The sequence below is a fragment of the Phyllobates terribilis genome, unplaced genomic scaffold, assembly GCF_046119375.1.
Source record: "Phyllobates terribilis strain yellow unplaced genomic scaffold, ASM4611937v1 Scaffold_3__8_contigs__length_932513732, whole genome shotgun sequence".
Lineage (NCBI taxonomy): Eukaryota > Metazoa > Chordata > Amphibia > Anura > Dendrobatidae > Phyllobates > Phyllobates terribilis.
In genome coordinates this window covers 12,666,772-12,691,156 of record NW_027362763.1, presented here as the reverse complement: position 1 = coordinate 12,691,156, position 24,385 = coordinate 12,666,772, and the positions used below count along the sequence as shown (strand labels likewise).

The window sequence follows — 24,385 nt, the reverse complement described above, 5'->3', positions numbered from 1 at the left end:
ATATTCTTGTACATAGGCGGCAGTATTATAGTAGTTATATTCTTGTACATAGGGGGCAGTATTATAGTAGTTATATTCTTGTACATAGGGAGCAGTATTATAGTAGTTATATTCTTGTACATAGGGAGCAGTATTATAGTAGTTATATTCTTGTACATGGGGGCAGTATTATAGTAGTTATATTCTTGTACATAGGGGGCAGTATTATAGTAGTTATATTCTTGTACATAGGAGCAGTATTATAGTAGTTATATTCTTGTTCATAGGAGCAGCATTATAGTAGTTATATTCTTGTACATAGGAGCAGTATTATAGTAGTTATATTCTTGTACATAGGGGGCAGTATTATAGTAGTTATATTCTTGTACATAGGGAGCAGTATTATAGCAGTTATATTCTTGTATATAGGAGCAGTATTATAGTAGTTATATTCTTGTACATAGGAGCAGTATTATAGTAGTTATATTCTTGTACATAGGGAGCAGTATTATAGCACTTATATTCTTGTATATAGGAGCAGTATTATAGTGGTTATATTCTTGTACATAGGAGCAGTATTATAGTAGTTATTCTTGTACAAAGGAGCAGTATTAGAGTAGTTATATTCTTGTACATAGGAGCTGTATTATAGTAGTTATATTCTTGTACATAGGGAGCAGTATTATAGTAGTTATATTCTTGTACATAGGGAGCAGTATTATAGTAGTTTTATTCTTGTACATAGGGGGCAGTATTATAGTAGTTATATTCTTGTACATAGGGAGCAGTATTGTAGTTATATTCTTGTACATAGGAGCAGTATTATAGTAGTTATATTCTTGTACATAGGAGCAGTATTATAGTAGTTATATTCTTGTACATAGGAGCAGTATTATAGTAGTTATATTCTTGTACATAGGGAGCAGTATTATAGTAGTTTTATTCTTGTACATAGGGGGCAGTATTATAGTAGTTATATTCTTGTACATAGGGAGCAGTATTATAGTAGTTATATTCTTGTACATAGGGAGCAGTATTATAGTAGTTTTATTCTTGTACATAGGAGCAGTATTATAGTAGTTTTATTCTTGTACATAGGGGGCAGTATAATAGTAGTTATATTCTTGTATATAGGAGCAGTATTATAGTAGTTATATTCTTGTACATAGGAGCAGTATTATAGTAGTTATATTCTTGTACATAGGGAGCAGTATTATAGTAGTTTTATTCTTGTACATAGGAGCAGTATTATAGTAGTTTTATTCTTGTACATAGGGGGCAGTATTATAGTAGTTATAGTCTTGTACATAGGGAGCAGTATTATAGTAGTTATATTCTTTACATAGGGAGCAGTATTATAGTAGTTTTATTCTTGTACATAGGGGGCAGTATTATAGTTATATTCTTGTACATAGGGGGCAGTATTATAGTAGTTATATTCTTGTACATAGGGAGCAGTATTATAGTAGTTTTATTCTTGTACATAGGAGCAGTATTATAGTAGTTTTATTCTTGTACATAGGGGGCAGTATTATAGTAGTTATATTCTTGTACATAGGAGCAGTATTATAGTAGTTATATTCTTGTACATAGGGGGCAGTATTATAGTAGTTATATTCTTGTACATAGGGGACTGTATTATAGTAGTTATATTCTTGTACATAGGGGGCAGTATTATAGTAGTTATATTCTTGTACATAGGAGCAGTATTATAGTAGTTATTTTCTTGTACATAAGGAGCAGTATTATAGTAGTTTTATTCTTGTACATAGGGGGCAGTATTATAGTAGTTATATTCTTGTACATAGGAGCAGTATTATAGTAGTTATATTCTTGTACATAGGGGGCAGTATTATAGTAGTTATATTCTTGTACATAGGGGACTGTATTATAGTAGTTATATTCTTGTACATAGGGGGCAGTATTATAGTAGTTATATTCTTGCACATAGGGGGCAGTAGCATGATGGTTATATTGTACATTCTGGCATTGTTATAGTAGAAATCTTCCTTTTAGATGGTAATGTCTGTTCCATATTCGGTGGGTTATGTTTCTGATCCATCTTTGTATCTGTAGTCAGTGTAATTGCGGTGTAATTAGTAGGTTTGTTATATGACGCAGTGACTGACGTGATGTCGCTGTTTAGTAATATTATTACATTTGTTGGCATGAGTTGAAGTTGGTAGTGGAGCCTGTGTAGGAGATGCTCTGTGACTGTCTCTGGTGCAGGGACAGGGTCATTCTCTCTCTGTGACTGTCTCTGGTGCAGGGACGGGGTCAATCTCTCTCTGTGACTGCCTCTGGTGCAGGGACAGGGTCATTCTCGCTCTGTGACTGTCTCTGGTGCAGGGACGGGGTTATTCTCTCTCTGTGACTGCCTCTGGTGCAGGGATGGGGTTATTCTCTCTCTGTGACTGCCTCTGGTGCAGGGACGGGGTCAATCTCTCTCTGTGACTGCCTCTGGTGCATTGACGGGGTCAATCTCTCTCTGTGACTGTCTCTGGTGCAGGGACGGGGTCATTCTCTCTCTGTGACTTTCTCTGGTGCAGGGATGGGGCTATTCTCTCTCTGTGACTGTCTCTTGTGCAGGGATAGGGTTATTCTCTCTCTGTGACTGTCTCTTGTGCAGGGATGGGGTTATTCTCTCTCTGTGACTGTCTCTTGTGCAGGGATGGGGTTATTCTCTCTCTGTGACTGCCTCTGGTGCAGGGACTGGGTCAATCTGTCTCTGGTGCAGGGATGGGGTCATTCTCTCTCTGTGACTGTCTCTGGTGCAGGGATGGGGTCATTCTCTCTCTGTAACTGCCTCTGGTGCAGGGATGGGGTTATTCTCTCTCTGTGACTGCCTCTGGTGCAGGGACGGGGTCAATCTCTCTCTGTGACTGCCTCTGGTGCAGGGACGGGGTCATTCTCTCTCTGTGACTGTCTCTGGTGCAGGGACAGGGTCATTCTCTCTCTGTGACTGCCTCTGGTGCAGGGACGGGGTCAATCTCTCTCTGTGACTGTCTCTGGTGCAGGGATGGGGTTATTCTCTCTCTGTGACTGTCTCTGGTGCAGGGATGGGGTTATTCTCTCTCTGTGACTGTCTCTGGTGCAGGGATGGGGTTATTCTCTCTCTGTGACTCTCTGGTGCAGGGATGGGTTTATTCTCTTTCTGTGACTGTCTCTGGTGCAGGGATGGGGTCATTCTTTCTCTGTGACTGTCTCTGGTGCAGGGATGGGGTCATTCTCTCTCTGTGACTCTCTGGTGCAGGGATGGGGTTATTCTCTCTCTGTGACTGTCTCTGGTGCAGGGATGGGGTCATTCTCTCTCTGTGACTCTCTGGTGCAGGGACGGGGTCTTTCTCTGTGACTCTCTGGTGCAGGGATGGGGTTATACTGTCTCTGGTGCAGGGATGGGGTTATTCTCTCTCTGTGACTCTCTAGTGCAGGGATGGGGTTATTCTCTCTCTGTGACTGTCTCTGGTGCAGGGATGGGGTTATTCTCTCTCTGTGACTGTCTCTGGTGCCGGGACGGGGTCATTCTCTCTCTCTGTGACTGTCTCTGGTGCAGGGATGGGGTTATTCTCTCTCTGTGACTCTCTGGTGCAGGGATGGGATTATTCTCTCTCTGTGACTCTCTGGTGCAGGGATGGGGTCATTCTCTCTCTGTGACTCTCTGGTGCAGGGATGGGGTTATTCTCTCTCTGTGACTGTCTCTGGTGCAGGGATGGGGTTATTCTCTCTCTGTGACTGCCTCTGGTGCAGGGACAGAGTCAATCTCTCTCTGTGACTGTCTCTGGTGCAGGGATGGGGCCATTCTTTCTCTGTGACTCTCTGGTGCAGGGATGGGGTTATTCTTTCTCTGTGACTGTCTCTGGTGCAGGGATGGGGTTATTCTTTCTCTGTGACTCTCTGGTGCAGGGATGGGGTTATTCTCTCTGTGTGACTGTCTCTGGTGCAGGGATGGGGTTATTCTCTCTCTGTGACTGTCTCTGGTGCAGGGATGGGGTCATTCTTTCTCTGTGACTGTCTCTGGTGCAGGGATGGGGTCATTCTCTCTCTGTGACTCTCTGGTGCAGGGATGGGATTATTCTCTCTCTGTGACTGTCTTTGGTGCAGGGATGGGGTTATTCTCTCTCTGTGACTGTCTCTGGTGCAGGGATGGGGTCATTCTCTCTCTGTGACTCTCTGGTGCAGGGACGGGGTCTTTCTCTGTGACTCTCTGGTGCAGGGATGGGGTTATACTGTCTCTGGTGCAGGGATGGGGTTATTCTCTCTCTGTGACTCTCTAGTGCAGGGATGGGGTTATTCTCTCTCTGTGACTGTCTCTGGTGCAGGGATGGGGTTATTCTCTCTCTGTGACTCTCTGGTGCAGGGATGGGGTTATTCTCTCTCTGTGACTCTCTGGTGCAGGGATGGGGTCATTCTCTCTCTGTGACTGTCTCTGGTGCAGGGATGGAGTTATTCTCTCTCTGTGACTGCCTCTGGTGCAGGGACGGAGTCAATCTCTCTCTGTGACTGTCTCTGGTGCAGGGATGGGGTTATTCTTTCTCTGTGACTGTCTCTGGTGCAGGGATGGGGTTATTCTCTCTCTGTGACTGTCTCTGGTGCAGGGATGGGGTCATTCTCTGTCTGTGACTCTCTGGTGCCGGAACGGGGTCTTTCTCTCTCTGTGACTCTCTGGTGCAGGGATGGGGTTATTCTCTCTCTGTGACTGTCTCTGGTGCAGGGACGGGGTCATTCTCTCTCTGTGACTCTCTGGTGCAGGGACGGGGTCAATCTCTCTCTGTGACTGTCTCTGGTGCAGGGATGGGGTTATTCTCTCTCTGTGACAGTCTCTGGTGCAGGGATGGGGTCATTCTCTCTCTGTGACTCTCTGGTGCAGGGATGGGGTTATTCTCTCTCTGTGACTGTCTCTGGTGCAGGGATGGGGTTATTCTCTCTCTGTGACTGCCTCTGGTGCAGGGACAGAGTCAATCTCTCTCTGTGACTGTCTCTGGTGCAGGGATGGGGCCATTCTTTCTCTGACTCTCTGGTGCAGGGATGGGGTTATTCTTTCTCTGTGACTGTCTCTGGTGCAGGGATGGGGTTATTCTTTCTCTGTGACTGTCTCTGGTGCAGGGATGGGGTTATTCTTTCTCTGTGACTCTCTGGTGCAGGGATGGGGTTATTCTCTCTGTGTGACTGTCTCTGGTGCAGGGATGGGGTTATTCTCTCTCTGTGACTGTCTCTGGTGCAGGGATGGGGTCATTCTTTCTCTGTGACTGTCTCTGGTGCAGGGATGGGGTCATTCTCTCTCTGTGACTCTCTGGTGCAGGAATGGGATTATTCTCTCTCTGTGACTGTCTTTGGTGCAGGGATGGGGTTATTCTCTCTCTGTGACTGTCTCTGGTGCAGGGATGGGGTCATTCTCTCTCTGTGACTCTCTGGTGCAGGGACGGGGTCTTTCTCTGTGACTCTCTGGTGCAGGGATGGGGTTATACTGTCTCTGGTGCAGGGATGGGGTTATTCTCTCTCTGTGACTCTCTAGTGCAGGGATGGGGTTATTCTCTCTCTGTGACTGTCTCTGGTGCAGGGATGGGGTTATTCTCTCTCTCTGTGACTCTCTGGTGCAGGGATGGGGTTATTCTCTCTCTGTGACTCTCTGGTGCATGGATGGGGTCATTCTCTCTCTGTGACTGTCTCTGGTGCAGGGATGGGGTTATTCTCTCTCTGTGACTGCCTCTGGTGCAGGGACGGAGTCAATCTCTCTCTGTGACTGTCTCTGGTGCAGGGATGGGGTTATTCTTTCTCTGTGACTGTCTCTGGTGCAGGGATGGGGTCATTCTCTCTCTGTGACTGCCTCTGGTGCAGGGATGGGGTTATTCTCTCTCTGTGACTCTCTGGTGCAGGGATGGGGTTATTCTCTCTCTGTGACTGTCTCTGGTGCAGGGATGGGGTCATTCTCTGTCTGTGACTCTCTGGTGCCGGAACGGGGTCTTTCTCTCTCTGTGACTCTCTGGTGCAGGGATGGGGTTATTCTCTCTCTGTGACTGTCTCTGGTGCAGGGACGGGGTCATTCTCTCTCTGTGACTCTCTGGTGCAGGGACGGGGTCAATCTCTCTCTGTGACAGTCTCTGGTGCAGGGACGGGGTCATTCTCTCTCTGTGACTCTCTGGTGCAGGGATGGGGTTATTCTCTCTCTGTGACAGTCTCTGGTGCAGGGATGGGGTCATTCTCTCTCTGTGACTGTCTCTGGTGCAGGGATGTGGTTATTCTCTCTCTGTGACTGTCTCTGGTGCAGGAATGGGGTTATTCTCTCTCTGTGACTGTCTCTGGTGCAGGGACGGGGTCAATCTCTCTCTGTGACTGCCTCTGGTGCAGGGATGGGGTTATTCTCTCTCTGTGACTGTCTCTGGTGCACGGATGGGGTTATTCTCGTTAGTGATCCCCAATCTGTCGCTTTATCCATCTAGTTCACCATACCTCGCAGAGAACAGTGCAGAGTCTGAGCGTCCCTGGATCAGTGTGATTGTTGTCAGGACACATGAAGGGCTGAACCCGGCCGTCATCACTAGATAAACATCAGTGGAAAAAAACGGCTCATTTTCCATTGCATCCTCCTTCCATTATCAGAGGTGCTGGTGTCTTGGCAGAGCACTGCGACACTTTGCGGCTGGTAACGAATGTAGAGACGCACCTACATGGGTGATCTTATTCATACCGCACAGCCCTATGAAATCCGGGTAACTGATCAGGGCTGGCGTGTCATCTCAGGTTTGTGATGTCATCGGAGGAGGGATCAGGAGTGTGAGTAAGGAGAGCGAGACAGATGAGCGAGGAGAGGGGGGAGCGCGAGACGGGTGAGCGAGGAAAGGGGGAGCGCGAGAAACATGAGTGAGGAGGCGGGGGGAGAGCAAGACAGGTAAGCGAGGAGGCGGGGGGAGAGGAAGACAGGTGAGCGAGGAGGCGGGGGAGAGCAAGACAGGTGAGCGAGGAGAGGGGGAGAGCAAGATAGGTGATCGAGGGGATCAGGAGGAGTGTGCGATGTCATCGGAGGAGGGATCAGGAGTGTGCGATGTCATCGGAGGAGGGATCAGGAGTGTTTGATGTCATCGGAGGAGGGATCAGGAGTGTGCGATGTGACTGTTGTGTGTGTGACGGGGAGGTTATACTCATTAATATCACTGATGGAGGAGGGTTTCGATCTCATATCCACAGCCCCTGTGATTTATATACTGTATACTCTGCCGCTGTCTTAACTTGTAACTCTAATTACTCCACAGCATGATTGAGGAGAGCGGCAGACGGAGGAGGACGATGGCGGAGAAGCGCCAACTCTTCATGGAGATGAGTAAGTGCAGGCGCCCCATCTGGAGACTATCAGTTCTGTCTCGCCCCCCCCCCCTTGTACTCTGCCCCCTGGAGGCCGGTCATGTCTCGTCTTATCCTGTACTCTGCCAGCTGGAGGCCGGTCCTGTCTCGTCTTATCCTGTATTCTGCCCGCTGGAGGCCGGTCCTGTCGCTGACATCTGCCCTGTCCTTTCCTAGGGGCGCAGAACTTTGACGTGATTCGTCTGTCCACCTACCGGACGGCGTGCAAGCTGCGATTCGTGCAGAAGAGGTGTAACCGTGAGTACCAGTAACCCCGAGGCGCTGAGCGAGGCCTGTACCGGCCTAATTCCTCTCCAGTCTCGCGCTCCCCCCTCTCCTCGCTCACCTGTCTCGCGCTCCCCCCGCTCCCCCCTCTCCTCGCTCACCTGTCTTGCGCTCCCCCCTCTCCTCGCTCACCTGTCTCGCGCTCCCCCCTCACCTGTCTCGCGCTCCCCCCTCACCTGTCTCGCGCTCCCCCCTCACCTGTCTCGCGCTCCCCCCTCACCTGTCTCGCGCTCCCCCCTCACCTGTCTCGCGCTCCCCCCTCACCTGTCTCGCGCTCCCCCCTCACCTGTCTCGCGCTCCCCCCTCACCTGTCTCGCGCTCCCCCCTCACCTGTCTCGCGCTCCCCCCTCACCTGTCTCGCGCTCCCCCCTCACCTGTCTCGCGCTCCCCCCTCACCTGTCTCGCGCTCTCCTCGCTCACCTGTCTCGCGCTCCCCCCTCTCCTCGCTCACCTGTCTCGCGCTCCCCCCTCTCCTCGCTCACCTGTCTCGCGCTCCCCCCTCTCCTCGCTCACCTGTCTCGCGCTCCCCCCTCTCCTCGCTCACCTGTCTCGCGCTCCCCCCTCTCCTCGCTCACCTGTCTCGCGCTCACCTGTCTCGCGCTCCCCCCTCTCCTCGCTCACCTGTCTCGCGCTCCCCCCTCTCCTCGCTCACCTGTCTCGCGCTCCCCCCTCTCCTCGCTCACCTGTCTCGCGCTCCCCCCTCTCCTCGCTCACCTGTCTCGCGCTCCCCCCTCTCCTCGCTCACCTGTCTCGCGCTCCCCCCTCTCCTCGCTCACCTGTCTCGCGCTCCCCCCTCTCCTCGCTCACCTGTCTCGCGCTCCCCCCTCTCCTCGCTCACCTGTCTCGCGCTCCCCCCTCTCCTCGCTCACCTGTCTCGCGCTCCCCCCTCTCCTCGCTCACCTGTCTCGCGCTCCCCCCTCTCCTCGCTCACCTGTCTCGCGCTCCCCCCTCTCCTCGCTCACCTGTCTCGCGCTCCCCCCTCTCCTCGCTCACCTGTCTCGCGCTCCCCCCTCTCCTCGCTCACCTGTCTCGCGCTCCCCCCTCTCCTCGCTCACCTGTCTCGCGCTCCCCCCTCTCCTCGCTCACCTGTCTCGCGCTCCCCCCTCTCCTCGCTCACCTGTCTCGCGCTCCCCCCTCTCCTCGCTCACCTGTCTCGCGCTCCCCCCTCTCCTCGCTCACCTGTCTCGCGCTCCCCCCTCTCCTCGCTCACCTGTCTCGCGCTCCCCCCTCTCCTCGCTCACCTGTCTCGCGCTCCCCCCTCTCCTCGCTCACCTGTCTCGCGCTCCCCCCTCTCCTCGCTCACCTGTCGCGCGCTCCCCCCTCTCCTCGCTCACCTGTCGCGCGCTCCTCGCTCTCGTGTCGCGCGCTCCTCGCTCTCGTGTCGCGCGCTCCTCGCTCTCGTGTCGCGCGCTCCTCGCTCTCGTGTCGCGCGCTCCTCGCTCTCGTGTCGCGCGCTCCTCGCTCTCGTGTCGCGCGCTCCTCGCTCTCGTGTCGCGCCCTCCTCGCTCTCGTGTCGCGCCCTCCTCGCTCTCGTGTCGCGCCCTCCTCGCTCTCGTGTCGCGCCCTCCTCGCTCTCGTGTCGCGCCCTCCTCGCTCTCGTGTCGCGCCCTCCTCGCTCTCGTGTCGCGCCCTCCTCGCTCTCGTGTCGCGCCCTCCTCGCTCTCGTGTCGCGCCCTCCTCGCTCTCGTGTCGCGCCCTCCTCGCTCTCGTGTCGCGCCCTCCTCGCTCTCGTGTCGCGCCCTCCTCGCTCTCGTGTCGCGCCCTCCTCGCTCTCGTGTCGCGCCCTCCTCGCTCTCGTGTCGCGCCCTCCTCGCTCTCGTGTCGCGCCCTCCTCGCTCTCGTGTCGCGCCCTCCTCGCTCTCGTGTCGCGCCCTCCTCGCTCTCGTGTCGCGCCCTCCTCGCTCTCCTGTCGCGCCCTCCTCGCTCTCCTGTCGCGCCCTCCTCGCTCCCCTGACGCGCGCTCCTCGCTCCCCTGACGCGCGCTCCTCGCTCCCCTGACGCGCGCTTCATCCTCCCTCACCTCCTCGCTCACCGTTCTCACTCTTCCCCCGTCTCGCAGTTCACCTGGTTGATATCTGGAACATGATCGAGGCATTTCGGGATAACGGTCTGAACACGCTGGATCACATGGCGGAGATGAACGTGTCACGGCTGGAGACCATAATATCCTCCATCTACTACCAGCTGAACAAGCGGCTCCCGTCCACCCACCAGATCAGCGTCGATCAGTCGATCAGCCTGCTGCTCAACTTCATGATCGCTGCCTACGACAGGTCAGTCACTGGGTCACACGATGGTCCGAAGCGTCCAGCGATTCGCCGCGTACATGAGTGACATGCGCGAGTGTGCGGAGTGCCAGAGTCTTAGACTCACGGTAACGCCGAACTTCACAGCTTAACTCCTGAAATGCCAAGTTACAACTGCAGCATCTAAAGGGGTTAGACAGAGGGAGGCCTCCAGGAGAGGGTACAGGGGTAGTGCTGGGGAATGTGATCGGGTGGGGACGGCTGTAATCTGGGATCTTACCCCATGGGATCTGACTTCGTGGGATCCATCCCGGCCGGTGACGCTCTCGTGCTCTGTTGCAGTGAAGGACACGGGAAGCTGACGGTTTTCTCGGTGAAGGCGATCCTGGCGACCATGTGTGGCGGGAAGATCCTGGACAAGTTGAGATGTGAGTGCGCGGGAGCGTGCAGCTCACCCCTATGTAGTGGTGCCCTCTGGTGGCAGCTCAGGGTATGACTACTGGCTGTTGCAGGTCCTGTGACCGCCGCTCCGCTATTCTCTGCCAACCTCCTCAGATTGTGCTGATCCTGAGCTACATCCGATTCACTACTCCAGTCACAGCCAGAGCTGCACTCGCAATTCTGCAGCCTCAGTCGCACGGCACTGAACTCTTCATATCCCACAATGCAGTGTAAGCAGGGAAAGTTCTGGATGAAGTAGGAAGTGGCAGAAGCCAGAGAGCTGTCAGGACACCGGCAGAACTGGGAATGCAGCTCTGAATACAACTGGAGTATTATACATAATCCAAAGGCAAAATTGTAGGTGCAGCTCTGGTGGTGAATGGGGTAAAATGTACGTCTTCAGAATGTTCTGCAGCTTTGATTATGACTAGAGAAATGGACGATAGGGGAGCAGAATAGTAAGTGCAGCTCTGGTAGTGACTAGAGTAGAAGTCGTGATTGCAGAAGTGCAGCTCTGACTGCAATATAAAGCTGATACAGGAGCAGAATTAAGTGCAGCGCTGACTGTGTGTGGACTCAAAGACTTGATTGCAGAATTATAGCTGCAGCTCTGGCTGTGAATGAAGTAGAAGGTACTTGAAGCAGGGAGCGCAGCTCTTGCAGAGATGAGAATCACTGCAGAATTGTAGATGCAGCTGTGAATGACTGGAGTAGAATGCAGGATGTACAAGCAGAATTTAAAGTGCAGCTCTGGCTGTGAATGGAGTAAAAGGCAAGATGTGCAGCTCTGGCAGGGACTGCAGGAGGCATGGTGTAACTCATGATCAGTACATGATGAGTCCAGGAGGAGGCGCTGCCAATACTTCTCATGTAGGAGCCACAATCCAGCCAGGACTGAGATCTGTCGGACTACAAGTCCAAGCATGTCCCTGCAGCCACAGTCACTGTTGATCTCATCTTGATGGGTGAGAGTCTCCAGCCAGCACCGCCTGGGACTTGTAGTTCCCCTCCCCGCTGTGTAGTGTCACTGACCTCTCACCTGCTATTTTATCTCCCATTAGACTCCAGAGCGCCCTCTGCTGGACGCGGCGCCGCCAGGTTGGTGCGTAGAGTCGCTAATAACCCGCTACTAACCTCACCCATCACTGCTCCGTAACCACGTAACACGGGAGACCCCCCGACGTCAGTGGCCCCGCACACGGGAGACCCCCGAACCTTGAGCTCAGGGAAATAATCCTATAAACACTGGAGCAGCCCGATAATCCGGCAACAGAGATACAGACACTGAAAATCTGGCAATATACAGTCATGAGCGAAAGTATTGGCACCCCTGAAATTGTTCCAGAAAATGAAGTGTTTCTCCCAGAAAAAATTCATAATTCCACATGTTTTGTTATACTCAGGTTTATTTCCCTAGTGTGTATTGGAACAACACAAAAAAACTGAGAAAAAAGGCAGGAAGGACATAATTTCACACAAAACATCAAAAATGGGCCAGACAAAATTGTGGGCAACTCTCCAAAATTGTGGGTAAACAACTTTGTTTCCAGCATGTGATGCTCGTTCACACTCACCTGAGGCAAGTAACAGGTGTGGACAATATGAAAATCACACCTGACACCAAATAAAAAGGGGAGAAGTTGACTCAATCTTTTGCATTGTGTGTCTGTGTGTGCCACTCTAAGCATGGAGGACACAACGAGGAGAAGAGAACTGTCTGAGGACATGAGAACCAAACTTGTTGGACAATATCAACAATCTCAAGGTTACAAGTCCATCTCCAGAGAACTTGATGTTCCTTTGTCCACAGTGCGCAACATAATCAAGAAGTTTACAACCCATAGCACTGTAGCTAATCTACCTGGACGTGGACGGTAGAGAAAAATTGATGAAATGTTGTGACGCAGGACAGTCCGGATGGTGGATAAGCAGCACCAATCAAGTTCCAAAGAAATTCAAGCTGTCCTGCAGGCTCAGGATGCATCAGTGTCGGCGCGAACTATCCGTTCACATGTGGATGATATGAAACGGTATGGCAGGAGACCCCGGAGGACCCCACTGCTGACACAGAGACATAGAAAAGCTAGACTGCAGTTTGCCAAAATGTAGGTGAGTAAGCCAAAATCCTTCTGAGAAAGCTTATCGTGGATAGATGAGACCAAGATAAAGCTTTTTGGTAAAGCACATCTGTGAAAACCCGGGGTCTTCCGTGGGCAACACAGGGTGAGGGTAAAACAGCGTGGCAAGACTTTACTGAACCACAAAGTGGACAATAAACACATAGGACAGTCCCAGCAAATACCCAAGATGGTGCAACATTACACAGTCTCACCCTTCCACTGGCCCGCCGGGGATAGAACAGCTGTGACTTTAGGACTTCCAGGGCCAACTACCTCAACCAGTGGCCCCCTGCTTCTGGCGGGCCCCCACTGAGAGGAGGTAGCTGCAAGTTTAGGAAGCTAGCAGTCCATTGAGTTACAAGGCCAGGAGACCCGAGGGTCCCACCCTAGCCTCTCCGAGAGTTTCCATTGGGCTAGATGACCGGCTGGTTCCAATATGGCTTCTACAAATGTCTCCATGGGTTCCAGGCGACCGGTGGGTCCCTCCTGGCAACCCCAAACAACATATCCATGGGGCCAGGTGACTTCATCGTCCCAACCTGGTTTCCCCAAATGTATCCATGGTCTCTCTGATGGTTAACCCCTTAATAACATCTGACGTACTAATACGCGTCTGTGCCCTGGGACTTAAGAGCCAGACCCGTATTAGTACGTCATCGCGATCGCGCGCGCACACAGGCTGTGCGGGCGCGATCGCCGCCGGGTGTCAGCTGATTGTCACAGCTGACACCCGGTACTATGTGCAGGGAGCGGTCACGCACCGCTCCCAGCACATTAACCCCCGCGATGCTGCGATCGAAGTCGATCGCGGCATTGCGGGGGCAAGGGGAGGTGATCGGCGATACTCACCTCCTCTTCCGGCTTCCAGCGCAGTCTGCAAAGGCTTCCCGGGTGTTGCCATGACGACCCGATGTCGTCATGACAACATCCGGGTCACCAGAGAGCAGGAAGATTGCTTGGACATGCGCAGTGCATCTCCAAGCAATCTTCACACTGTGCACTTCTGACAGCTTGCATGGCATAGGGATGGTGCTCCATTCCTGTGCCATGCAGGCGATCAGAAAAAAAAAAGTGAAAGTCCCAGAGTGGGACAAAGTAATAAAGTGGATAAACTGTGTGAAAGTGAAAAAAAAAAAAAAATGTGCAAAAATATTATAAAAAAATAAAAAAAATAATACACCAAAAATAAAAATATAATGTACCCATCAATAAATATTATTATAAAAAAAATAAAAAAAAAACAATAAAAGTACACATATTTGGTATCGCCGCGTCCGGAACAACCTGACCTATAAAACTGTCCCACTAGTTAACCCCTTCAGTGAACACGGTAAAAAAAACAAAAAAAAAAAAACAAGCAAAAAACAATGCTTTATCACCATACCGCCAAACAAAAAGTGGAATAACACGCGATCAAAAAGACGCATATAAATAAAAATGATACCGCTGAAAACGTCATCTCGTCCCGCAAAAAACAAGCTGCCATACACCTCCATCAGCCGAAAAATAAAAAAGTTATAGCTCTCAGAATAAAGCGATACTAAAAAATATTTTTTTCTATAAAATAGCTTTTATTGTGTATAAGCGCCAAAACATAGAAAAATGATACAAATGTGGTACCGCTGTAAACGTACTGACCCGAAGAATAAAGCTACCTCATCAATTTTACCACACGCGGAACAGAATAAAAAAAAAAAAAAAAAAAATTCCTGAATTGTTGGTTTTTGTTTATTCTGCCTCCCAAAAATCGGAATAGAAAGCGATCAAAAAATGTCACGTGCCTGAAAATGGCACCAATAACAACGTCAAGTCATCCCGCAAAAAACGAGCCGTCACATGACTGTCTGCCAAAATCTGGAAAAATTATAGCTCTCAAAATATGGCGATGCAAAAACTAGATTTTACAAAAAATGCGTCTTTTAGTGTGTGACAGCTGTCAGTCATAAAAACCCCATATGATTCTGGCATTGCTGTAATCACACCGACCCGAAGAATAAAGTCGTCTAATCACTTATACCGCACAAGGAACGGCGTCAAAAATAAACTCTTGGGTTAGGATTGGGCTAGGGTTAGGGCTGGGTTTGGGGCTAGGGTTGTGCTGGGGCTAGGGTTGTGCTGGGGCTAGGGTTGTGCTGGGGCTAGGGTTGTGCTGGGGCTAGGGTTGTGCTGGGACTAGGGTTGTGCTGGGGCTAGGGTTGTGCTGGGACTAGGGTTGTGCTGGGGCTAGGGTTGTGCTGGGGCTAGGGTTGTGCTGGGGCTAGGGTTGTGCTAGGGCTAGGGCTGGGGTTGGGATTTTTTTCAAAAGTAAGAAAAAAAGATGACGATATGGCGACTAGTGTTGAGAGCAAGTGCTCGCTACTTGAGTTTGCATCGGGTGCTCTGGTATGCATTGAGTATCGTGGGTATTTGAGTGACATGCTCGAGTCTCTGCCCCATATGCTTCGCGGCCAAAAAACTTTACGGGGATTGCCTGCCATGCACGAGCGATCCCCGCATGTTTTTTTTTGGGTGTCTAATAACCGTGAAACATGCGGAGCAGGGACTCGAGCATGTCACTCGAGCACACGCTGTACATGGTGCATACCTGAGTACCCGATGCAAACTCAAGTAGCGAGCACTTGCGCTCAAGAATAATGACAACTTATTCAATATGATGACCTAATGTAAACAAATAATGTGCCGTACCTCTGGGTTCAAAATGTTCACTATACACCTTAATAAAATCCTTGAGGGGTATAGTTTCCAAAATGGGGACACTTGTGGGGGAGCTCCACTGTTTAGGCACATCACGGGCTCTCCAAACGCGACATGGTGTCCGCTAACAAATTGAATGGAAAATCGGCTCAAATTGTTAGCGGACGCCATGTTGCGTTTGGAGAGCCCCTGTGTGCCCAAACATTGGAGCTCCCCCACAAGTGACCCCATTTTGGAAACTAGACCCCCCAAGGCACCTTTCTAGATGCATAGTGAGCACTTGGAACCCCCAGGTGCTTCACAAATTGATTCATAAAAATGAAAAAGTGAAAAAAAAAACACTTTTTCATTTTTATGAATCAATTTGTGAAGCACCTGGGGTTCCAAGTGCTCACTATGAATCTAGATAGGTGCCTTGGGGGGTCTAGTTTCCAAAATGGGGTCACTTGTGGGGGAGCTCCAATGTTTGGGCACACAGGGACTCTCTAAATGCAACATGGTATCCGCTAACAAATTGAATGGAAAATCGGCTCAAATTGTTAGCGGACACCACATTGCGTTTGGAGAGCCCCTCTGTGCCCAAACTTTGGAGCTCCCCCACAAGTGACCCCATTTTGGAAACTAGACCCCCCAAGGCACCTTTCTAGATGCATAGTGAGCACTTGGAACCCCCAGGTGCTTCACAAATTGATTCGTAAAAATGAAAAAGTGAAAAAAAAAACACTTTTTCATTTTTATGAATCAATTTGTGAAGCACCTGGGGTTCCAAGTGCTCACTATGAATCTAGATAGGTGCCTTGGGGGGTCTAGTTTCCAAAATGGGGTCACTTGTGGGGGAGCTCCAATGTTTGGGCACAGAGGGGCTCTCCAAACGCAATGTGGCGTCCGCTAACAATTTGAGCCGATTTTCCATTCAATTTGTTAGCGGATACCATGTTGCATTTAGAGAGTCCCTGTGTGCCCAAACATTGGAGCTCCCCCACAAGTGACCCCATTTTGGAAACTAGACCCCGCAAGGCACCTATCTAGATGCATAGTGAGCAGTTGGAACCCCCAGGTGCTTCACAAATTGATTCATAAAAATTAAAAAGTGTTTTTTTTTTCACTTTTTCATTGTTACGAATCAATTTGTGAAGCACCTGGGGGTTCCAAGTGCTCACTATGCATCTAGATAGGTGCCTTGGGGGGGTCTAGTTTCCAAAATGGGGTCACTTGTGGGGGAGCTCCAATGTTTGGGCACACAGGGACTCTCTAAATGCAACATGGTGTCCTCTAACAAATTTAACGGAAAATCGGCTCAAATTGTTAGCGACACCATGTTGCGTTTGGAGAGCCCCTCTGTGCCCAAACATTGGAGCTCCCCCACAAGTGACCCCATTTTGGAAACTAGACCCCCCAAGGCACCTATCTAGATGCATTGTGAGCACTTGAAACCCTCAGGTGCTTCACAAATTGATTCATACAAATGAAAAAGTGTTTTTTTTTTTCACTTTTTCATTGTTACGAATCAATTTGTGAAGCACCTGGGGGTTCCAAGTGCTCACTATGCATCTAGAAAGGTGCCTTGGGGGGTCTAGTTTCCAAAATGGGGTCACTTGTGGGGGAGCTCCAAAGTTTGGGCACACATGGGCTCTCCAAACACAACATGGCGTCCGCTAATTATTCAAGCAAATTTTACAATCAAAAAGTCAAATGGCGCTCCTTCCCTTCCGAGCCCTGCCGTACGCCCAAACAGTATTTTTTCCCCAAATATTGGGTATCTGCGTGCCCAGGGGAAATTGCACAACAAATTTTGGGGTCCATTTTTTCCTGTTACCCCTGTGAAAATAAAAAAAATTGGGTCTAAAGTAACATTTTTGTGAAAAAAGTTAAATGTTCATTTTTTTCTTCCACATTCAAAAAATTCCTGTGAAGCACCTGAAGGGTTAATAAAGTTCTTGAATGTGGTTTTGAGCACCTTGAGGGGTGCAGTTTTTAGAATGGTGTCACTTTTGGGTATTTTCTGTCATAAAGACCTCTCAAAGTGACTTCAAATGTGATGTGGTCCCTAAAAAAATGGTTTTGTAAATTTTGTTGGAAAAATGAGAAATCGCTGGTCAACTTTTAACCCTTATAGCTCCCTAACAAAAAAAAATTTTGGTTCCAAAATTGTGCTGATGTAAAGTAGACATGTGGGAAATGTTATTTATTAACTCTTTTGTGTGACATATCGCTCTGATTTCAGGGCTTAAAAATTCAAATATTGAAAATTGCAAAATTTTCAAAATTTTCGCCAAATTTCCATTTTTTTCACAAATAAACGCAAGTGATATCGAAGAAATTTTTCCACAATCATGAAGTACAATATGTCACGAAAAAACAATCTCAGAATCAGGGGGATCCCTTGAAGCGTTCCAGAGTAATTACCTCATAAAGTGACAGTGGTCACAATTGTAAAAATTGGCCCGGTCATTAACGTGCAAACCACCCGTGGGGCTTAAGGGGTTAATGGAGCAGATCCGTATCTCTCCAGTCAGGGCCGATACCCTTAGGCTGGAATCATGTAGAATCCAAATCTGTGTCTCTTTGGTAAAATCCATGCTTCCAAGCTGATGTTCTCAGAGAGTCTGTGTGTCCTCTTGTTTATCCTAGATTCTCTGTTTTAAGTCTCTTTTCAGCAGGATAGATAAACCCTTTTCTATTTACATATAAAGGTCATCAGTCACAGGTCAAAGGTAAAGGTGCGGGGCTAACTCAGGTCTCCTTGTTTGAGCTAATCAATATACATAATTGGCATACAGTGGGCTCTTCAAATCAACATCATTGTTTCAGAATCAAAGAGGAGACAACAATCAGGGTTATACAAATACTGGTCTGTTCTTATTGACCAGCCACATAAATACACATATATTCACAAGTCAACAGAATCACAATAGTGTATTTCTCTTGGATTAGCAAATCGAAACGTCTGTCTGATTAAAGATTTTAAGCTGTATCGTCACAACAACACTGATTACCGAAAACATAATGAGAAAAGAACACAGCACCTACAGTCAGATATGGTGGAGGGTCACGGTTGTTTTGCTGCCTCTGGCACTGGGTACCTTCACTGTGTGCGACGCATCATGAAATCTGAAGATTACCAAAGGATTTTGGGTGGCAACGTAGTGTCCAATGTCAGAAAGCTGGGTGTGCATCCTAGGTCATGGGTCTTCCAGCACGACAATGACCCCAAACATACTTCAAGAATCCCCCAGAAATGGATGGAAACAAAGCGCTGGAGAGTTCTGAAGTGGCAGCAATGAGTCCGGATCTAAATCCCATTGATCACCTGGGGAGAGATCTTACAATTGCTGTTGGGAGAAGACGTCTTCACATATGAGAGACCTGGAGCAAATTGTAAGAAGAGTCCGAGATCCCAGCTGAGGAGTAAGAAGCTGATGGTTATAGGAAGTGATTGACTGCAGCTATTTATTACACAGGGTGCAACCAAATATTTAGGAGGGGGGGCAACAGTTTTGTCCGGCCCATGTTGGGGGTTTTGTGTGAAATTATGTCCAGTTTGTCTTTTTTTCTCTGCTTTTTTGTGTTGTTTCAACACAAAGGAAATAAACCTGAGTATAACAAAACAGGTGTAAGTGCAGTAATTGTCCGGGAGAAATACTTCACTTTCTGGAACAATTTCAAGGGGGCCGACACTTTCAGCCATGGCTGTATATACTGATAATCCAGCAATATAGAAATGGAGACACCAATAATCTGGAAATACAGGGATGCAGACGCTGATAATCCATGATTGTAGGCTGTAGCTCTATATCACCGGATACTCAGACACTGAAAATCTGGCATCACACAGATAATTCAGCATTGCACACTGATAATCTGGCATTATACAGGTACAGACACTGATAATCCGGCATTATACAGGTACAGACACTGATAATCCGGCATGATACAGGTACAGACACTGATAATCTGACATGATACAGGTATAGACACTGATAATCCGGCATTATACAGGTACAGACACTGATAATCCGGCATTATACAGGTACAGACACTAATAATCCGGCATGATACAGGTACAGACACTGATAATCCGGCATGATACAGGTACAGACACTGATAATCCGGCATGATACAGGTACAGACACTGATAATCCGGCATGATACAGGTACAGACACTGATAATCCGGCATGATACAGGTACAGACACTGATAATCCGGCATGATACAGGTACAGACACTGATAATCCGGCATGATACAGGTACAGACACTGATAATCCGGCATGATACAGGTACAGACACTGATAATCCGGCATGATACAGGTACAGACACTGATAATCCGGCATGATACAGGTACAGACACTGATAATCCAGAATGATACAGGTACAGACACTGATAATCCGGCATGATACAGGTACAGACACTGATAATCCGGCATGATACAAGTACAGACACTGATAATCCGACATTATACAGGTACAGACACTGATAATCCGGCATGATACAGGTACAGACACTGATAATCCGGCATGATACAAGTACAGACACTGATAATCCGACATGATACAGGTACAGACACTGATAATCCGGCATGATACAGGTACAGACACTGATAATCCGGCATGATACAGGTACAGACACTGATAATCCGGCATGATACAGGTACAGACACTGATAATCCGGCATGATACAGGTACAGACACTGATAATCCGGCATGATACAGGTACAGACACTGATAATCTGGCATGATACAGGTACAGACACTGATAATCCGACATTATACAGGTACAGACACTGATAATCCGGCATGATACAGGTACAGACACTGATAATCCGGCATGATACAGGTACAGACACTGATAATCTGGCATGATACAGGTACAGACACTGATAATCCGACATTATACAGGTACAGACACTGATAATCCGGCATGATACAGGTACAGACACTGATAATCCGGCATGATACAGGTACAGACACTGATAATCCGGCATGATACAGGTACAGACTTGTCTCTAGTAGATCAGTGGTAAATGACTGATGATCTCTGCGGCTGTCGCCCGCGGTCATGTGACTGGCCGCAGTTTTACGATCAGGTGCACACACAGGTGGCAGAGCCGTCCTGCGCTCGGGTTGAGCTCTTTGCTTGTGTCGTGTCTGTGACTTCCTCCGGGGGCTCTGGCCCCTGGAGGGGGCTGCAGTCCGAGGGCTCTGGCCCCTGGGGGGGGGGGGGGGGGGGCTGCAGTCTGGGGCTCCCGCCCCTGGGGGGGTGCAGTCCGGGGGCTCCGGCCCCAGGTGGGGGGGCTGCAGTTTGCGGGCTCCGGCCCCTGGGGGGGGGAGTCTGCAGTCCGGGGGCTGCACCACCTCTCCACTAGGTGCTCTCAATGTAGTTAGTGTCCACTTTCTACCTCTAGGGGGCGTCCCGGTGGTCCACTGCGGGGACTACTAATCGTGAACTGATTCTACTCCACTCACATCCATGCACTCGAAGCATCGCCCCCATAGATAACCACTAGATACAATTAACACTTTCCCCCGTTCCTCTGTTCTGTGCCGACCTCGTGTCCTGATGTCAGGCCATGTGCTCCAGTCACAGCCAGAGCTGCAAGGCTCTGCCCTCTTAACTCCACGTCAATGTTATCCAGGTCTAATACCACTGATACTAATCCTAAAAGAGCACATCTGCTCCAGTCACAGCCAAAGCTGCACCGCATCCTTCCTTTCCCTCATGCACATCCTGAGTGGCATCACGCCTTGTCATCCAGGTAGTGATAAACACCCGCAGGTCACCGCCAGGCGAGCAGGGGGCATCTTCATTGTGACTGCAGCTTTGGCTGTGACTGGAGTAGAAGACGTGATGTAAATCAGGAACAATGGAGCTTTAGTTGTGACTGGAGGAGGCGTCAGATGATTGAACGCCTTACTGACCCCCGGTGACCCGGATGGGGGTGTACTAACTGCCGCAGTGGGAGGAGCTTGCACATGACCCCACCTCCTCTCTTGTGTCCTCAGACATCTTCTCCCAAGTGTCCGACTCCAGCGGCTCCATGGCCTTCGCCAAGTTCGACCAGTTCCTGAGGGAGGTGCTAAAGCTGCCGACCACCGTGTTTGAGGGTCCGTCCTTCGGGTACACAGAGCACTCGGCGCGGTCCTGCTTCCCTCCGCAGGTAAGGGGCGCAGAACTTGGGGGGCCAGAGCTGTGCGGGTACTATGGCCACTGAGCAGGAGCGGAGGACGTCACTACTGTTATTATAGCATTTATTCTTAATTATGCCAGACGTATATTTTCAGTAGGTCGGGAGAGATAGGCCATTGTTATGAGCCTTAACTTTGACTCTTGAGTTAATGTTTGGTGCAGAATATTGTGTTACTATGTTTGGAGGACAGGGACGCAGGGTCATTGAACAATTGATGTTTGGTAATATGTTGATTACCAATTGTATCAGTCCATGCAACTTGTTGACCTGCAAGCAGTGAAGGACAAACTATGCAGCTTGATTAAATACTCGAACAATGAGAGTTGACCTCATCCCACCTTCCCCCTGTCCTGTGGATTATGGCCTGAAGGATAGTCGTGAACTATAAAAGAGGGATCTGCCTGTTCCCCAGAGAGCGACTCTACAGGACAGCTGCCAGGACACCATGGCGCCATCAAGAGGGACACAAATTTTACATTCTACAATATGTCAGCTTAGGGGTCCACGAAGAACACAGATCTGCTCCATTGACCATCACTGAACCCATGGAGATGAAGACAGGTTGGGACCCTCCGGTCACCTGGTCACATACCCCAATGGACGGTCAGCATCCTAAGCTTGTCGCTAGCTCCTCTCTGTGGCTGCCCACCAAAAGCGGGGTGCCACTGGTGGGGGTAGTCTGCCGTGGAAGCCCCGAAGTCGTAGCTGCTATAATCCCGGAGAGTTAGCAGAAGGGTGAGATTCTGTAATTTGCTCGGATTATACTATATGTTATAATCTGTTGGTAGTTCAATAAAGTATCGCCACACTGTTTACCCTCACCCTGTGTTGTCTGAGTAGTATTACGCCCATGGGGAAGGGGAGCGGGCTTTCAGTGGGACAAGCTCTGGTCCATGTTGTCTCGGACCAGCGGGCGACAGTACCCACTGACCCTCGTGTCTCCACATACTGGTGGCAGCGGTGGGACACTACTCAGCTAATCTGGGGGAGCTGCAGGGGACTGGTGTTAGCACACACCGGCCCAGGGCTCCACAACCAGGGAGGCGTGTAGACAGACCCAGCAGACCATAGGTGAGGCATACACAGCGGGTTTCTGATGCTACCATGTCCAACTCCACCAGCCCGGCCTTGGAAGGAGGACCGGAGAGGCTATACAGCAGCAACAAGAAACGGCAACTTCAGGAGCTGTGCCAGCTTCAACGGATTGAATACCAGGTCACCGACACTTGGTCAGATTTGATACAGGAACCACGGGATGCAGAGGACACCATGTGTGGACACAATGGATAAGAGTCGGTTCTCATCGACTACGTGCGTAGTTACCCTGGTCAAGCTGAGGACCAGGAGAAGGATGACCAGAATCCTATCACGTCTGGCTAATTAAGATGGGGGAGCAATGTGACGACACAGCATTTAATCTCGATTATCTAGACGTCTGTTTTCAGTAGGTCAAAAGATATAGCCTATTGTTATACGAGTCTGAATGTTGACTCTTGAAATTGATATTTGTAAATTGTTGAATGGCTGCTGTTTACCTCTTACATCAGCTCCTACAGTTTACTGTGTTACTATCTTTGGAGGTGCATATATACGGGGGTGTGCGTATACGGGGGGGGGGCTCATGGCGTGTATACGTCTGTGAGTATTTCCTCCGCTATCAGTCAGTGAATTTCTCTCTTGTCTTGCAGAAGAAGATCGCCCTGAACATGTTCTTAGACACCATCATGGCCGACCCCCCTCCTCAGTGCCTCGTCTGGTTACCTCTGATGCATCGGCTGGCCCATGTAGAGAACGGTGAGTGAGGCCCGACCAGTGCTGACAATACTCTGTGCTGCTCTAAGTAGGGGAGCAACTACTTTTATGGCTGCGACCCCCAACTTTGCCCCCTCTGCGCTGGCTATATCCCTCGGCTCTGCCCCCTCTGCGGCTGCTGGCTACGTCCCCCGGCTCTGCCCCCTCTGCGGCATCCAATTCTGCCCCCTCTGTGGTGTCTGGTGGACCCTCATTACGCCCCCTCATGCTCCACGGCAGACCCTCGCACTGGCTTCGCTCCCCGTTAACCCCTTGTCTCCCTGCCCGCAGTCTTCCATCCGGTGGAGTGCTCGTACTGCCGCTGTGAGAGTATGATGGGTTTCCGCTATCGCTGCCAGCAGTGCCACCATTACCAGCTGTGCCAGAGCTGCTTCTGGAGGGGCCACGCCAGCGCGCCGCACAGCAACCAGCACCAGATGAAGGAGCACTCGTCCTGGGTGAGTCCTCTGTGCAGGGCCGGGGCCACATGTCACTCTGGGGCCCCTGATCTGTGGCCCCTCCCTGGTGTCTGCAGAAAGGGGTTAACTAACGTGAAAGGTTAGTGGGGTATATGGGGCATTTCCAGGCTTCCTCCCCCGGCCCACCCTGCCCCACCGCTCAGTCATCCGCTCGCTCCGGTCCTGGCCTCCAGGCTGCACTGATTCTTCTCACAGCTGCAGATATGTTACAGTGTATCTGAATGTTCCAATTCCCTGAAGACAAAAACAGAAGTAGAAAATGGCAACTAAAGGGGAGAAAGTCCAGTCTCTGCTGAGCTGGTGTGATGAAGCAGAGATGCAGTGTAAAGCATGGGGAACGCATGTGACACCGAAGCTGGAGGTCAGAGTTTTCATTATCATTCTACGAAAGTGACCCGCCGTATACCGGGAACACTTCCCAACACCCGCCGTATACCGGGAACACCCCCACAAGATCTGCCGTATACCAGGAACACCCCACAAGATCTGCCGTATACTGGGAACACCCCCCAAAACCCACCGTATACCGGGAACACCCGCCGTATACCAGGAACACCCCACAAGATCTGCCGTATACCAGGAACACCCCACAAGATCTGCCGTATACCAGGAACACCCCACAAGATCTGCCGTATACCAGGAACACCCCACAAGATCTGCCGTATACCAGGAACACCCCACAAGATCTGCCGTATACCGGGAACACCCCCCAAAACCCACCGTATACCGGGAACACCCCCCAACACCCGCCGTATACCGGGAACACCTCCCAACACCCGCCGTATACCAGGAACACCCCCAACACACGCTATATACCGGGAACACCCC

General features: G+C 50.1%; 1 protein-coding gene across 8 annotated transcripts in view; it reads left to right on the top strand.

Annotated features, from left to right (window-relative positions):
* Positions 1–24,385, top strand: part of DTNB (dystrobrevin beta) — a 113,641-nt gene that overhangs the window by 13,496 nt on the left and 75,760 nt on the right. For 7 of the 8 annotated variants that reach the window (XR_012318331.1, XR_012318330.1, XM_073673667.1 and 4 more), the window contains exons 2-8: positions 7,227–7,294; positions 7,492–7,572; positions 9,659–9,872; positions 10,188–10,273; positions 21,103–21,257; positions 22,976–23,081; positions 23,370–23,536. Coding sequence is in view for 6 of the 8 variants with exons in the window: in XM_073673667.1 (XP_073529768.1) it covers positions 7,228–7,294; positions 7,492–7,572; positions 9,659–9,872; positions 10,188–10,273; positions 21,103–21,257; positions 22,976–23,081; positions 23,370–23,536 (876 nt within the window). In the remaining 2 variants the exon portion in view is untranslated. The remainder of the gene's footprint in view (positions 1–7,226; positions 7,295–7,491; positions 7,573–9,658; positions 9,873–10,187; positions 10,274–21,102; positions 21,258–22,975; positions 23,082–23,369; positions 23,537–24,385) is intronic. The other variant, XM_073673663.1, reaches the window with a different exon arrangement.